Below are 14061 nucleotides of genomic sequence, written 5' to 3' on the forward strand. Positions count from 1 at the left end.
ATTCTGAAGGATAACAGACTCTAATAAAGCGCAGCAGCAGCAGCAGCAGAAAGAGGCATCGGGCCATCCTCCTCCTCCTCCTCCTTCCTGCCAGCCAGCCATGTCTCCCGGGAAGAGGACGCGGAGGACGCGGAGGAGGAGGGCCCAGTGAGCGCCGGGGCCATGGGCGAGCGGTCCCCTTCTCCTCCTCTTGGTCCTGCTGCTGGCCGGCGGACCCGGCTCTCCTCCTCGCTGGTGCTGGGGCAGCGCGTCCGGGAGGTCACCCTCGACCCAGAGCGGGGGGTCTTGGCCTGGCGGGACCCAGAGCCACGGCCGCGGAGGGGAAGGAGAGGTGAGCGGCGAGGAAGGGATGGGAGGAGAGAGTGCCTCTGGGCATGGGCAGAGTGCATTCTCCCCTTTCAAAGGAAAAGGTCGCCCCTGGTTTTGAGGAGGCCTATTTCTATTCAATTCAGGCAGGACTTTTATTGGAAGCAGAGTGAGTTCCTTCAAAACAGGGCCACCTTCCTGCCCAAATGTCCTCCATTTCTCTCCAGGTGGCCTCCTTTATCCAGGACATTTCAACCTTCCTGTCCAGGAAGAATGCCCGAATGTCCTCCATTTCTGTCCAGGGCAGACTGACCAGGCATCCTCCTTTTCCCAGGACACGTCCTCCATTACAACCTTGTCATCCGGGAGGAAGGCCCAGTTGCCCTCCATTTCTCTCCAGACATCCTCCTTTTTTCCAGGACACGCCTTCCATTACATCTTTCCTGTCCAGGAGGAATGCCCAAGTGTCCTCCATTTCTGTCCAGGGCAGGCTGACCAGGTGTCCTCCTTTTTCCATGACATCTCAACCTTCCCATCGAGGAGGAATGCCCAAATGTCCTCCATTTGGAGCATCACTACGCAGCAGGGATCTCTCTTTAGCTTGTGTTTGTCCAAGGCCTCCTTTGTTCTTGAATGGCCTCCATTTTGCAGTGCTTTGTCCTCCTTTGAGGTTAGGACTTCTGGCAGCAGAATGGTGGCCTTCAGAAAAAGCAGCTTTGGCCCCAGGTGTCCTCAACACAAAGGAGGACAAGGCACTGCAGAATGGAAGACTCTGAAGGGGGGGAAAGGAGGACGTGAACAAATAAAACCTCAAAACACTCACAGAAGTCTAGATTCATGCTTCTCAGCCATGTCCAAAATAGAGAGCATTTTGAAATGACAGAAGGTTGAAATGTAGTAGGACATGTCCTGGAAAAGGAGGACGTCTGGTCACCCTGTTCCCAAGGGCTTCGAAACAGTCTGAGGTCCAAAACACACTGCAGAAATAATCCAGTTTGGAGACTGCTTTCATTGCCTTGGCTCAGTGCTAATGAGTCCTGGTAATTGTAGTTTATTGTGGCACCAGAGCTCTCTGACAGAAAAGGCTAAATGCCTCACAAAACTACAGTTCCCAGAATTCCCTAGCACTGAGCCAGGGCAGTTAAAGCGGTCTCAAACTGGATTGTTTCTGCAGTGTGTTTTGAAGCCAAGAGGACAGACAAATGAAGGCCTTCCCGTCTTACAGAGTAACTCCCTGTCAGCTGTTAACAGAGCCGGCTGAGAAATGTTGTCATTATGCCTCCTCTGTGTGAGACTGAGAGAGAAGTTGTTGAAACTCTCCACTAACACAAAGACCTCTTGTCTGCTGGACAAGTGCACAATGCCCACCACTCTTCTGTGGCCTATCTTTCTATCTATCTGTGTGATTTTTATGAAGCGGCTGGGACATCATCTTGTTTTCTCCCAAGTCTTTCTTTCTCAGGGCCTTTCTCTTGCGGGAGTGGAAACCACCTTCATTTCCTTCTCAGCGGTGTTTTGTCAATATTGCGGTCTGTCTATTAAACTTGGCTTGTCTGGCATGCAGCGAAATACTCTTCGTTGGTTCTCAGTGTGGGAGACCAGACTTCTATAAGATCGGTTGCCATCGTCCTGAAAGCTGCTTTACAAGCTTATGAGCCTGACAGTAGCTCCAAAGCCTATTAGAAAAGCCATAGGGGTTGCATCTACACTGGAGAGATAAGCCAGTTTGGCAGCGCTTTCGGTCTTTCTGGTTCAAGGCTATGCAATTCTGGGAGTTGGAGTTTGTTGTGGGGCCCAGAGCGGAGCATTTCATAGCCTTGAACCAGAAAGACCGAAAGCGCTGCCAAACCAAGTTATTTCTCCAGTCTGGATGCAGCCAGTGTTTAGTTTCTCCCTCCTCGGGTTACTTATATTTGTATTTTTTTTAAAAGAAAGAAAATGCAAAGCATGAATAGTGTTAGAAGAAATAAAAAGAAGCATGTTAACTACACGTTTACCACTTATATGTGTAGGTTTCTCTCATCGCAGCTACTAGTAAGGTATTTGAACAATGGCTAATAAAAGTTTTATGATGATTATGCCAGTCTTCAGCAGTGAATCATCATTCTTGTTTTACAAAAGCTCAACAGATGTTTCAGAAAGAATTATTATTATTATTATTATTATTATTATTAACTATCACTTCATTAATAAAAAAGCGCCTCTTTCTGCCTGAGGTTTTTTTGAGGGACTGTACTTCCAACACATATACTGATATTTCCTGCTATGTACTCATATGGATGAGCTGTTTAAACCCCACGTTGTACTTATAGTAGCAGGGATTCCCGGAAAACATTACAGTAATTGCTTCCTGGTGATTGTAGTGTATCTATAATTGCTAGTGCATAGGAGTATATGTTTATGAATCAGGTTTTTCCCAAGTATCGCCACCAAGAACTACAGTATTTGATAAGCACAGATACTTGTGTTTTATATCTGTTGATCTGTGACTATGATGTAGCCCCAGCTAAAACAACAACTGCTGATTACTCCTGCTCTGAGCAATTAGGACTGCTGTTATGTAGACTCTGGGCTTGAACAGACAGGCCAAAATAATGCTGCTTTGGGTTACTTTGGAGGTATACTGTTTAAATGATGCATGAATCCTAAGAGGCCGGAAGCCATGCCAAAGCCATGCTCCATCTTAAAGACTGGAGTGTAGCTTTGACGCAGCTTCTGGCTTCTTAAGACGTATATGTCATTTAAGCAGCATACCTCCAAAGTGATTTAAAGCAGCTTTATTTTGGCCTGTCTGTTCAGGCCCTCTGAGATGTTTTATGTAGTAGTTAGTAGATAGCCAATGTAATGTACTGGTTTGAACTTTGGACTATGACTCTGGAGACCAGGATTCAATTCCCCACTTGGCTATGAAATCCCCTGGATGGCCTTGGACAGGTCACAGGCTCTCAGCCTCAGGAAGGCAAGCCTCCTCTGAACAAATCTTTTTTTGTTGTATTTTGTTATTGCAATTTCTATCTACACCGCTTTGATCACTGTGGAAAAGCAGTTTATAAATAAAACTTATTATTATTATTATTATTATTATTATTATTATTATTAAATCTTGCCAAGAAAACCCCAACAACTTGGAAGGCACACAAGAGCAATGACTGACTAAAGCAGTGATGGCGAACCTATGGCACGCGTGCCAGAGGTGGCACTCAGAGCACTTGCTGTGGGCACATGTGCCATCGGCCCAGTACAGAGTTTGCCAGAGTTTGTTACTAGAAAGCCAGAGGGACATGGCACTTTGCAATAAATAAGTGGGTTTTGGGTTGCAATTTGGGCACTCAGCCTCTAAAAGGTTCACCATCACTGGACTAAAGACTTGACTTGAAAAGTAGCAAACGTAGCGCTAGAGAAGCTTCCCCTCACCCCTGCATTTTGGATTACAACCCCTCAATCCTTTACCTTTGGCCATGGTAGAGAGTTATAGTGCAAGTGATCTGGAGAGCCAACCATTCGCCACCTCAATCTAAATAGGACTAAGTACTGTATTGTCATTTAAAATGTACTTTTGAGGCCTTACCAAGTTCTACTATACTCTTCACTCATAGTCTTCCCTGAAAATTTATGGTCCCATACAGACAAACCAAAAAAAAGCTGCTTTGGGTCACTTTGGAGGTATGCTGTTTAAATGATGCATGCGTTCTGAGAGTCTGGAAGCTGTGCCAAAGCTGCGCTCCAGTCCTTAGGACACATCATTGAAACAGCATACCTCCACAGTGACCCAAAGCAGCTTTTTTTTGGCCTGTCTGTATGGAGCCTATATTATATAAAACTGATCCCAGCCTTAGACTGCTTCAGAAGAGACTTAGTGTGCAGGTGTCATGTTTCAGACATGGAATTATGGGATGGGGACTTCTTCCATGTATTACAGTTACCTGTATTCTCAGTTTCTTTCTTAGCACAAAATATTAGCTGAGGCCTGAGGCAGTCTTTTGACCAGTTCTTTCATTTCACATGTGCATATTGTTAATGTTGAAGGCAATGTGTGTGTATGTTGAAAACTATTAAACAGCTCATCTTTTTTTGTGGCACAGGAACCTATCCCTATTTGTTCCATGTTATTTTTCTGTCTGGTACCAAGTGTTCTGGTAAAGAAATAATGACTAGGAACACACCTACTTCATTTACTGAAGTATACTTGTACATTTCTTTGCATACTCATAAACACATAAAATACTGCTGAATTTGCCATGGTGGAAAATTATTTTCCTTGATTTCTTTCTAACAAGAAGTAGAAGCCCAAAACACTCTTAGAAACCCACTTAGAATTCTATTTTCATTGGAATGAAAATAGAAAATTAAGGGATACGGTGGCTCAAATGGTTAAGACACTGACTCTGTTGAATGCAAGATCAGCAGGTTGGCAGTTCAAGGCCCAGATGCCACATGATGGGGGTGAGCTCCCATCACTAGTCCCAGCTTCTGCCAACCTAGCAGTTCGAAAGCATGCAAATGCAAGTAGATAAATAGATACCACTTCGGTGGGAAGGTAAACAGCCTTCTGTGCAACCATGCTGGCCACATGATCACAGAGTAGTCTCTGACAATGCTGGCTCTTCGGCTTAGAAACTGAGATGTGCACTGCCCCCTGTGATCGGATATGACTTAACAACCTTGTCAATGGGGAATACAGTACCTTTATGTTGTTTTCATTGGAGACAAGCTGCATGGGATTCATGTACTTTGTTTTCACGGTTGAGAGCACTTCTGGATGCACTCCTGGGAAATGAGGAACATGCACTGGATACATATTGTTTTGAAGCAAAGGAAGAGAACCTAAGGTTTTGTTGTTGATTGATTGATTGATTGATTTTGCCACCATGGCGATGAATTTGCCCGATGTAGCCCTATAAGTTCAAGGTGGATAATCTGGTCTCCTAACTCACATAAGGTATCCACTCCTGCTTTCCATTTCTTTGCAAGCTTCTTTCCAACGTCTTCTGCTTGACTCTTCACAGACAAGTAATATCATTTTTATTCAGTTTGCCTTTGGAATTCAGAAATCCTTTTCCTATTTTATTGTAATATCGCTGCACTGTTTTCCATTTGTGAAAAACAGTGTAGTGTGCTTAGAATGTTGGACTTGAGAAATCTAGTATGTAGAGAGATCTTGTAGCACCTTTGAGACTAACTGACAGAAAAAAAATTGGCAGCATGAGCTTTTGTAGACTGCAGTCTACTTTCTCAGATGCTTTGCGAAGTAGACTGGAGTCTACGAAATCTCATGCTGCCAATTTGATTCTTTCAATTAGTCTCAAAGTTGCTACAAGATTTCTCTACATACTGATTCTTCAGACTAACACGCCTATACTGTATCTTTGAATTCTAGAGAAATCCAGGTTCATATATTCCCCCAGAGACAAGATGTTGCTGACAGGAAAAGAACCAAGTATACCACCTTAGGTTCATTGAAGAAAAGACAATCAATCAATCAATCAATCATTGTAACTAATCAAATAATTCTAATGTTTTACTGTCATTTTATTATTTTAGTTATTATAAACTACTATAGCGAGTCACTGAATGGTTTTAAAGAATGATCAGTTCTGATCCATCTTCCACCTGATGGAGATGGAGATTCAGAGGGCTGTAACAAGTCACGGGTTCCTTCTACTACACTCATCTCTTCAATTCTGAGGTTTCTTCTTATTTCTGGTAGCACTGTTGATGTTGATGACAGAAATGTGCAGAATAAATTAGCTTCTTTATAGGTGGTTATGTCCATCCCATTAAAGCTACTAGAATTTCAGGCAGTTTTTCCAAATGAAAGCACCTTGTATATGAAAATGCTCTGTAGTCCACTGTTTCCATAATTTAGTACATTGAATTAAGGTGCAGAACTGGTTAGCCAGCAGCTTTTCAACCTTAGAGCTCCAAATCTAAACATATTTACCTTTATCTAAGCCCCATTGAAATCAGTGAGCTAGTTTCTGGTCAAACCAGTCTAGGACCATGTATAAACTCAGTTGAGGTTGAGGATTCCCCAGAGTCTTCATACCTTTAAAAAGCAGCTGAAGATTGAACCTTCATAATTATGTTTTTATAGTCTGACTCATCGCCATAAAAGTATGGTATTTTTAAAACTGGCTCTCATTTGGATTAACGCCCACAAACCCTTCACTGGGGAGGAGGAGATGTTTTAATTTGTATGGGGTGCTGAAGTTTAAATGTTAGCATACTTAAAATAACAACTGTCAGAACAGAGATATTAAAACTATGTGACATCTCTTGAAAGACTTGATAGCTCTTTGAATCATAATGTCTTTAAGAAGGACACTAGGTTATTCTGTGTTATTTTTCCTTTCTCTTCTGCTCTCAACCGCTTTCTGTACAGGTTGGGTATCTCTTATCCAGAAATCCAAAATACTCCAAAATCCAAAACTGTCCACATGGGTGGCTGATGTAGTTATAACTTTACTTTCTTATGGTTCAACGTACAAAAACTTTGTTTCAGGCACAAAGTTATTTAAAATATTGTACTGTATATAAAATGACCTTCTGGCTATGAATATTAGGAGTATATAAAACATAAATAGATTTCATGTTTAGACTTGGGTCCCATCTCCAAGATACCTCATTATGTATATGCAAAAATTAAAAAAAAATCCCAAACACTTTTGTTCGCAAGCATTTCTGATAAGGCGCAAAGTACATCTACACTGTAGAAATAATGCTGTTTGAAACCACTTCAACTGGCATGGCTCCACACTACAGAATCCTGGGATTTGTAGGTTGAAGGGGCACCAAAGCACTCTGATAGAGAAGGCTAAATATCTCACAAAACTACAAATCCTAGAATTCTACAGTCATTCAGTCAGAGCAGTTAAAGTAGTGCCAAACTGCTTTATTTCTGCAGTGTGGCAGCAGCCCTAGTACGCTAAACAGATAGATCACATGCTAATCACCTACTAAATAAGAAAAGATACTTCTTATAGTCATGTCAGCCATAGAGGTGTTAGTGGCACAATTCTACCCAGTAGTTAGAAAAGTTACTTTCTTGAATTACAACTCCCAGACCCCTTCTGCCAGCAAGCATGTCCATATTTGAGGTGAAAATGATGTTCTTCTGACAAAAAGCTAACATTAAAATAAAATCCCCTCCTTCAAATACAGGCCAGAATCCACAGAAAAAGGGATTTTCCAAACCAGCCTTTCCAGACAGGGTGATGTCTTAACCGCAGAGGAGGACAAGGCACCGCAAAATGTAGGACATTGCAAAATTACAACTAAAAGTACTCAGAAATATAAATTCATGTGTCTTTGCCATGCTCAAAATGGAGGACATTTTGGAAATCCTCCCGGACAGAAGGCTGAAATGTAGGACATATCCTAGAAAAAGTGACCCTCTTTCCGGATAACTTTTAGTTTTGAGGATGTGCTCAGTCACCAGGGATTGGAGACACAGGCTGCTCAGAGGATACATGCGCCTTCTCCTGATGCCAGTGATAAATCTGCCTTGCTTGGTTCACAGCCTGGATAAAAATGCATATGCAAACAAAATGGGCCATTATGCTAGTATAGAGTGCCAACATTCTGGCCTGTATTTAAGGGATTTTGTTTTCCTTTTTGGCTGGTTGCTTGGTTTTCTGCATGTCAGATTCACTTCAAATGTTCTCCAGTGTATTATCTGTCCATCTTGGAGAATCGTAATTAGCCCCACAATAAACTGAGCCACAGCAGACTAGGGAGCTAGGTATATTTAGCCTGGGGAAAGGAAAGTTAAGAGATGACATGATAGCCGTGTTTAAATATTTGAAAGGGTGTCATATTCAAGGTGGAACAAGCTTGTTTACTGCTGCTCCAGGGAATAAGGCCCGGAGCAATATATTTAAACTACAAGAAAAAAGAATCCACCTCAACATTAGGTAGAACTTCCCAACAGCAAGAGCTATCCGACAGTGGAACACGCGCCCTCGGAAAATGCTGGTGTCTCCTTCTTTTGAGGTTTTTAAATACAGTCTGGATGGCCATCTGTTGGGAATACTTTGTGTATTCTTGCATGGCAGGTTGTTGGACTGGATGGCCCTTGGGGTCTCTTCCAATGCTACAATTCTATGATTTAGTCCTAAGAAAAGATGCTGTAGTTTTGCTTCTTGTTGCTCAGGTCCATGCTTGATACAAAACTACTAGTCTGTGAAATATGTACATCTTTTAATTTTTTGATTGATACTATTTTCAGAAATGTGGATGTAGTTGATGTACTTGGGTGGGGTCACAGTAAAGTCCAGTGGGTACTTAGAACATATTCCTCTTCATATTTTTAGGCCATGGGATTTTAAATGGTGTGTTACTGAGGTATTTTGAAACATGATGATAATGTAATCGCCTAGAAAAGCAAAGTCCTTCCTTAGATAAAAGTTTCTATAAATAAAGTTAGGGAAATGGCTTTAGGGCTGCATCCACACTGCAGAAATAATCCAGGTTGACACCAATTTAATTGCCATGCCTCAGTGCTATGGAATTCTGGGATATGTAGTTTGTTGTGGCTAAATGTTTCACAAAACAACAGCTCTCAGAATTCCTTAGTTCTGAGCCATGGCAGTTAAAATGGTGTCAAACTGGCTTATTTCAGCAGTGTGGATGAAGCCACAGTGATACTTCAGTGCATCTTCCGGGCAAGCAAGCCATTGCCCTTGGATATGAGTTGGTTGATTTGTTGGTGAGTAGAGACAATGGCTGCTATTAACCTGTGTGGCACTACTAGGGGTTTAAGTGTTCCTAGATAGGGAAACCTATCCAAGTTAGACTGTGACATTGTGAGATATTGGCTAAGTGCTAAATTCAGCATTTTATGAACTGGGCAGAGATATTGAATCCTTTCTTTGCAGCCTTGCCAGGAGAAGGAAGAGAAATGTAGTAACTTGATCAGCTCATTCCTAAAGGACTAGATGTGAAATCATGGTTTGTGCTCATTAGGAATCCACACCAAAGTTAAAGCAGTTTGGATGCCTTTGTTACCTTTCTGCTCAGTGCGCAGCTTCACAGGTTCACTCTTGTCTCCATGGTATAGGAGCCCCTTGGTGCAGAAAAATGGCTGGAACTAATTTGTCGATTGTGAATTCATATATTTTGAATTCAGTTTGTTCTGCAGCAGAAGTGAAGAAAATTTGGTCCTCTCAATATTTTTGAACTCCAATTGCCTGCTTTCCCAGTGACCAGTGATCAGGGATGAGAGGAGTTGTATCTGGAAGGCCACAGGTATCCCCATCCCTTTTCTCTGATCTCACAGACAGAGGGGCTGGAAAACAGTTTGCTGTTGTTGGAAAACATAGTTCCCTGAGTTATTTTTCTAGACTCACTCTTTTCAGTTGTGCTGAATCATTTCCTCTCTTTGTTTTCATGTGTTGCCCTATAATAACATTTCCTCCCCAATTTAGCATTTCCTCCCCAATTCAGACTTCTATGGCCCATTGCAGACTGGCCTTTGCGGCATCCTCGCCATGTACTAGGGGTTGGCCAAGGGCGCACCGCCCATACGTGCCTCACCCCTAGCATGTGACGAGGGCCTCAAAATGGCGATGTCCTGTACACACACACACACACACACACACACACACGAGCTAAGAAGATAATATGAAGGAACCAGACCTCTCACAATTAGCTATAACTCTTGTACTAAAAACCAATGCAGTCGCAACTTTGGGATACTGCCATACACATCATATATCTTAATCATTAAGCTTAATGCTCTCACTATAAAAAGATACAACACAAAAGGAAAAAGAAGATTGTGTTGTTATTTGTTGTGAAGTTAAGTATGACTTACAGCAACCTTATGAATAACAGACTTCTAATAGTCAAAGAGTTCCCATACCTTGGATCAAATATTGATTAGAATGGAGACTGCAGTCAACAAGTCAGATGAAGACTAGGAATGGGAAGGGCAGCTATGAAAGAAGTAGACAAGATCCTAAAGTGTAAAGATATATAACTGAGCACTAAAGTTTGAAGAGTTCAAACCATTGTATTCCCCATCACCATATACAGATGTGAGAGCTGGACAGTGAAGAAAGCCAATAGAAAGAAAATAAACACTTTGAGATGCGGTGGTAGAAAAGTAGACTAAAGATGCTGTGGATGGCCAAGAAGACAAACCAATGGGTTCTAGAACAGATCAAGCCTGAACCTAGAAGCCAGGATGACTAAAGCGAGACTGTAATACTTTGACTACATCATGAGAAAGCATGTATCACTTGAAAAGACAATAATGGTAGGAAAGGTAGAGGAAGACCACAAGCTAGATCCATGGTGTCGAACCTATGCCACACATCCCAGAGATGGCATGCCAAGCCATTTTTGAGGACACTTGGAGGGTGGGGAAAGAGGAGGAACAGGCCATCTAGAAGGTTGGACTCCTCAACGAGCCACAAGGCTGGGTTGCTGGACCTGAGCAGATGGTTGAGGCAGGTTTTTTTTTTTTGGAGTCTCAGCTAAAGGGTCGCCAGAAGTAATGGTTTACTCATGATATTTACAACCACCAGAAGAACTGGATCATATTAACTGCCCTGCGAACTCAGAGCATGCTTCTTGACTGAATCCATTGACTTGTAATGCAGTCTTCCTCTTTTCTTACTGTCCTCCTCTTTCCCAAGATTATTGTCTTTTCCAGTAAGTCACATAATCTCATCTGTCCAAAATACAACAGTTTCAGCTTAGTCATCATGGCTTCTAGGAAGAATTCAGGCCTAGCCTCCACCATAGTTCATTTTGTCATTTTTGGCAGTCCGTGGTGTTCCTCTAGCACAACATTTCAAATGCATCAATTTTCTTCCTGTCATCTTTCTTCAGTGTATAGATTTCACACCCATATATAGAAATCATACATACTATGGAAAGGAAGAGTCTGACTTATCTATTGATATATCTTTACACTTGAGGATCTTATCTAGATCCAGCACTGACAGATGATTTCTCAGAGAACAGCAGTGGCACCTTAGCTAATTCTGAAGGAATACTGCTTAAAGAAGGGGATGATAAACTATTCTCAAATGTCTTTTACCTTGAAATCCCAATGATGAGACAATGAAAAGCAAGATTACTCAGACAACCAATTTAATATTAGACAAATATTATAATGAGCAGCAGTAATACAATCAGAAGTTGCTGTTCTCATAGCAAGCAGCTGGAAAGAAAGTTGCATTGTATAAGAGGAAGAGAGGTCAGCGGGGGCTGTCTTTGCTTTTTCAGAATAGAGGTTCCCCTTGCAGAAGCTGCTTCAAATGGTTTTGTGGTGATGCAACAAGTTGTTTCATGTGATATGCACCACATGGAGCAATTTGAAAACTCTACAGCTGCTGTAATATGTGTTGTGACTAATACTGCTGATTGGTGGAGAGCAAGATTTAGGCAGAACTTGGGAGAGGAATTACTTTTTAGACTATAACTCCCAGAATCCCCTCCAGCATTGGCTGTAACCATATTGGTTTGAAGATTCTGGGATTCATTGCCCAAAAGATAACTTTTCAAAGCTCTCAGTGAGGGAAGAAGAGAAGAGTTCCTGATTGCCACCTACAGATTAGGCTTCTGGACTGTCACTCACTTTACCCAGCACTATTATTTTCTGTAATGGAAAAGTATGTTAACATAGGCTGTGTGGGAACAAAGGGTTTTTTCTTTCTTTCTTGGAAAGTAATGCACCGTAGAGTCTTTAAATTAATCATTCATGGATCAAACAGAGCTTTTTCTCAGGCGTAATATACTGGTTGTTCTCCATGCTAATGAGATCTGAGCTTTGTGGAATAGAACTTCTCTGTGTGTCTGTACTTCATTGTCAGTTTCGAAATAAATAAATGGAGTGTAGCTAAATGCATTTTTTTCTCCTTGAAAACTTCTGCCTTTGATTGCCATGCTACTTGTTTTGTACTATATTCTGCTGATAATAAAAAGCAAATTCATATTCCAAGATTTATTTGCCGAAGCAGAAAGAGTTGTTCTTATTCAATAGATATCCGCTGTTTACATCTTCCCCATTTCTTTGATGAAACCCATGTCCAAATGAGTTCTTAAAATACAACAATCGTATTCTTGCCGATTTTCATTTTTGCCACAGCATAATTTTAATCTTGGCATAATTATTAATTTAGTAGTAATAAACTTTCCCTCTGCAGTGGATAAACAAAATGTTTCCACCCTTGATCATATAAAGATTATATTATGTGAATGTTTTTACAGATATTTGTGCATGTTTTTTCTCTTTGCCAGTAGTACTAAAAACCTAAGGCTAGCTTTAGTCAGGGGGTATAAACAGTACTGAATAACTTGCTACCTTTCGTCTCTTTTTTTTCTATGCACTCCCCAAGCTCTTAGTGTGATACATGGGAACAGAGCATGGAAAAATGGTTCTTTTGGATCATAACTCACAACAGCCTTGCCTGGTTGGAGCATCCTGGAGTTGTAGTCCTACAAAAGAACTTCTCCAATCAGTGGAAGTTTACCACATTGATAAGACTTCCCTTTCACACCCACATACTTTTTACTAAAATCTATTACACACAAGTGAATAATTTCTGCATAGCTGTGTATAGGCTTGCACTGGAAGTTATTTTTAATGGATCATTATCAAATGTGACAAATTCTTACTTATGACTGCTGTTTGGCTTTCTTTGATCAGCGTTATTTGATGATCTTTTATCATATGTACATGCACACATACACATTAGTATAGTGAGCTGTCTACATTCGTGAGGGTTAGGGGCACAGGACCCCTATGAAAGTTCAAAAACCACAAATATCTCTAGATCCTTCAAACATGCATGCTACAGACTACAATTCTCAGCTGCTTCTACAAAAATCTCCTTTATTGTCATTGTCCTTGAGGAGAAGGAAGAGAAGGAGGAGTACTTGCTTCAATGAAGGACTTAAAGCTAGATCTTCTTGTTTTGAAAGGCCATCACATAGTTAGATTAGAGCAGTGGTTCCCAACCTGTGGGTCGGGACCCCTTTGGGGGTCAAATGACCCTTTCATGGGGGTCGCCTAAGACCATTGGAAAACACCTATTTAATTACAGTTATGAAATAGCAACGAAAATAATTTCATGGTTTTGGGTCACCACAACATGAGGAACTGTATTAAAGGGTCGCGGCATTAGGAAGGTTGGGAACCACTGGATTAGAGGATACTGAGATGGAAAAGCTAATAGTCTCACATAGGACAGGGTAAGGGTAGCTATATTGTATATTACTGAGGGAGCTGTACATTGTTTCATAAGTTAAAATTTGCCAATATGTATATGCTTTTATGGGGGTGATACTTACAAGGTCAGAACCATTAACATAAAATAACATACATTCTACGCTTATCCTTATGAAAGGGGCATTACATCAATTAGCCTAACAGTTATACAGCAATCAAACTAAACTGATCATAAATCAATCATAATCTGGCCATAAATCAATCATAATGACGGTCATAAATTAGCCATAACATTGGTCATAAGTCATTCATGACAGGGCCATAAATCAGTTGTAAGAGCCATAAATCAGTTGTGAATCCCCTCATAAATCATTTGCTGTCCATAAATCATAAATCATTTGCTATTATACTGCTGTTTGACCACTCATCCCTAAACTTCAATTGACTCTCATTGTGACAAAGCATCTACAGCAAAAATTCCTAAAATAACCATCATGTTAGCTTTCACTGGTTAGCTTTCAATGGTTTCTTCATCAGGCACAGATAGTAAAAATCATTTAGCGGGAACTTAGTTT

The 14061-nt window shown here is 41.1% G+C and overlaps 1 protein-coding gene across 1 annotated transcript in view; it reads left to right on the top strand.

Moving 5' to 3' along the window:
• Window positions 1-14061, top strand: part of CERK (ceramide kinase) — a 43648-nt gene continuing 29587 nt past the window's right edge. The window contains exon 1 of the mRNA XM_042468870.1: window positions 1-331. Within this exon, the coding sequence (XP_042324804.1) occupies window positions 163-331 (169 nt within the window). The 5' untranslated portion in view covers window positions 1-162. The remainder of the gene's footprint in view (window positions 332-14061) is intronic.

Source organism: Sceloporus undulatus, chromosome 5 (assembly GCF_019175285.1).
Source record: "Sceloporus undulatus isolate JIND9_A2432 ecotype Alabama chromosome 5, SceUnd_v1.1, whole genome shotgun sequence".
Lineage (NCBI taxonomy): Eukaryota > Metazoa > Chordata > Lepidosauria > Squamata > Phrynosomatidae > Sceloporus > Sceloporus undulatus.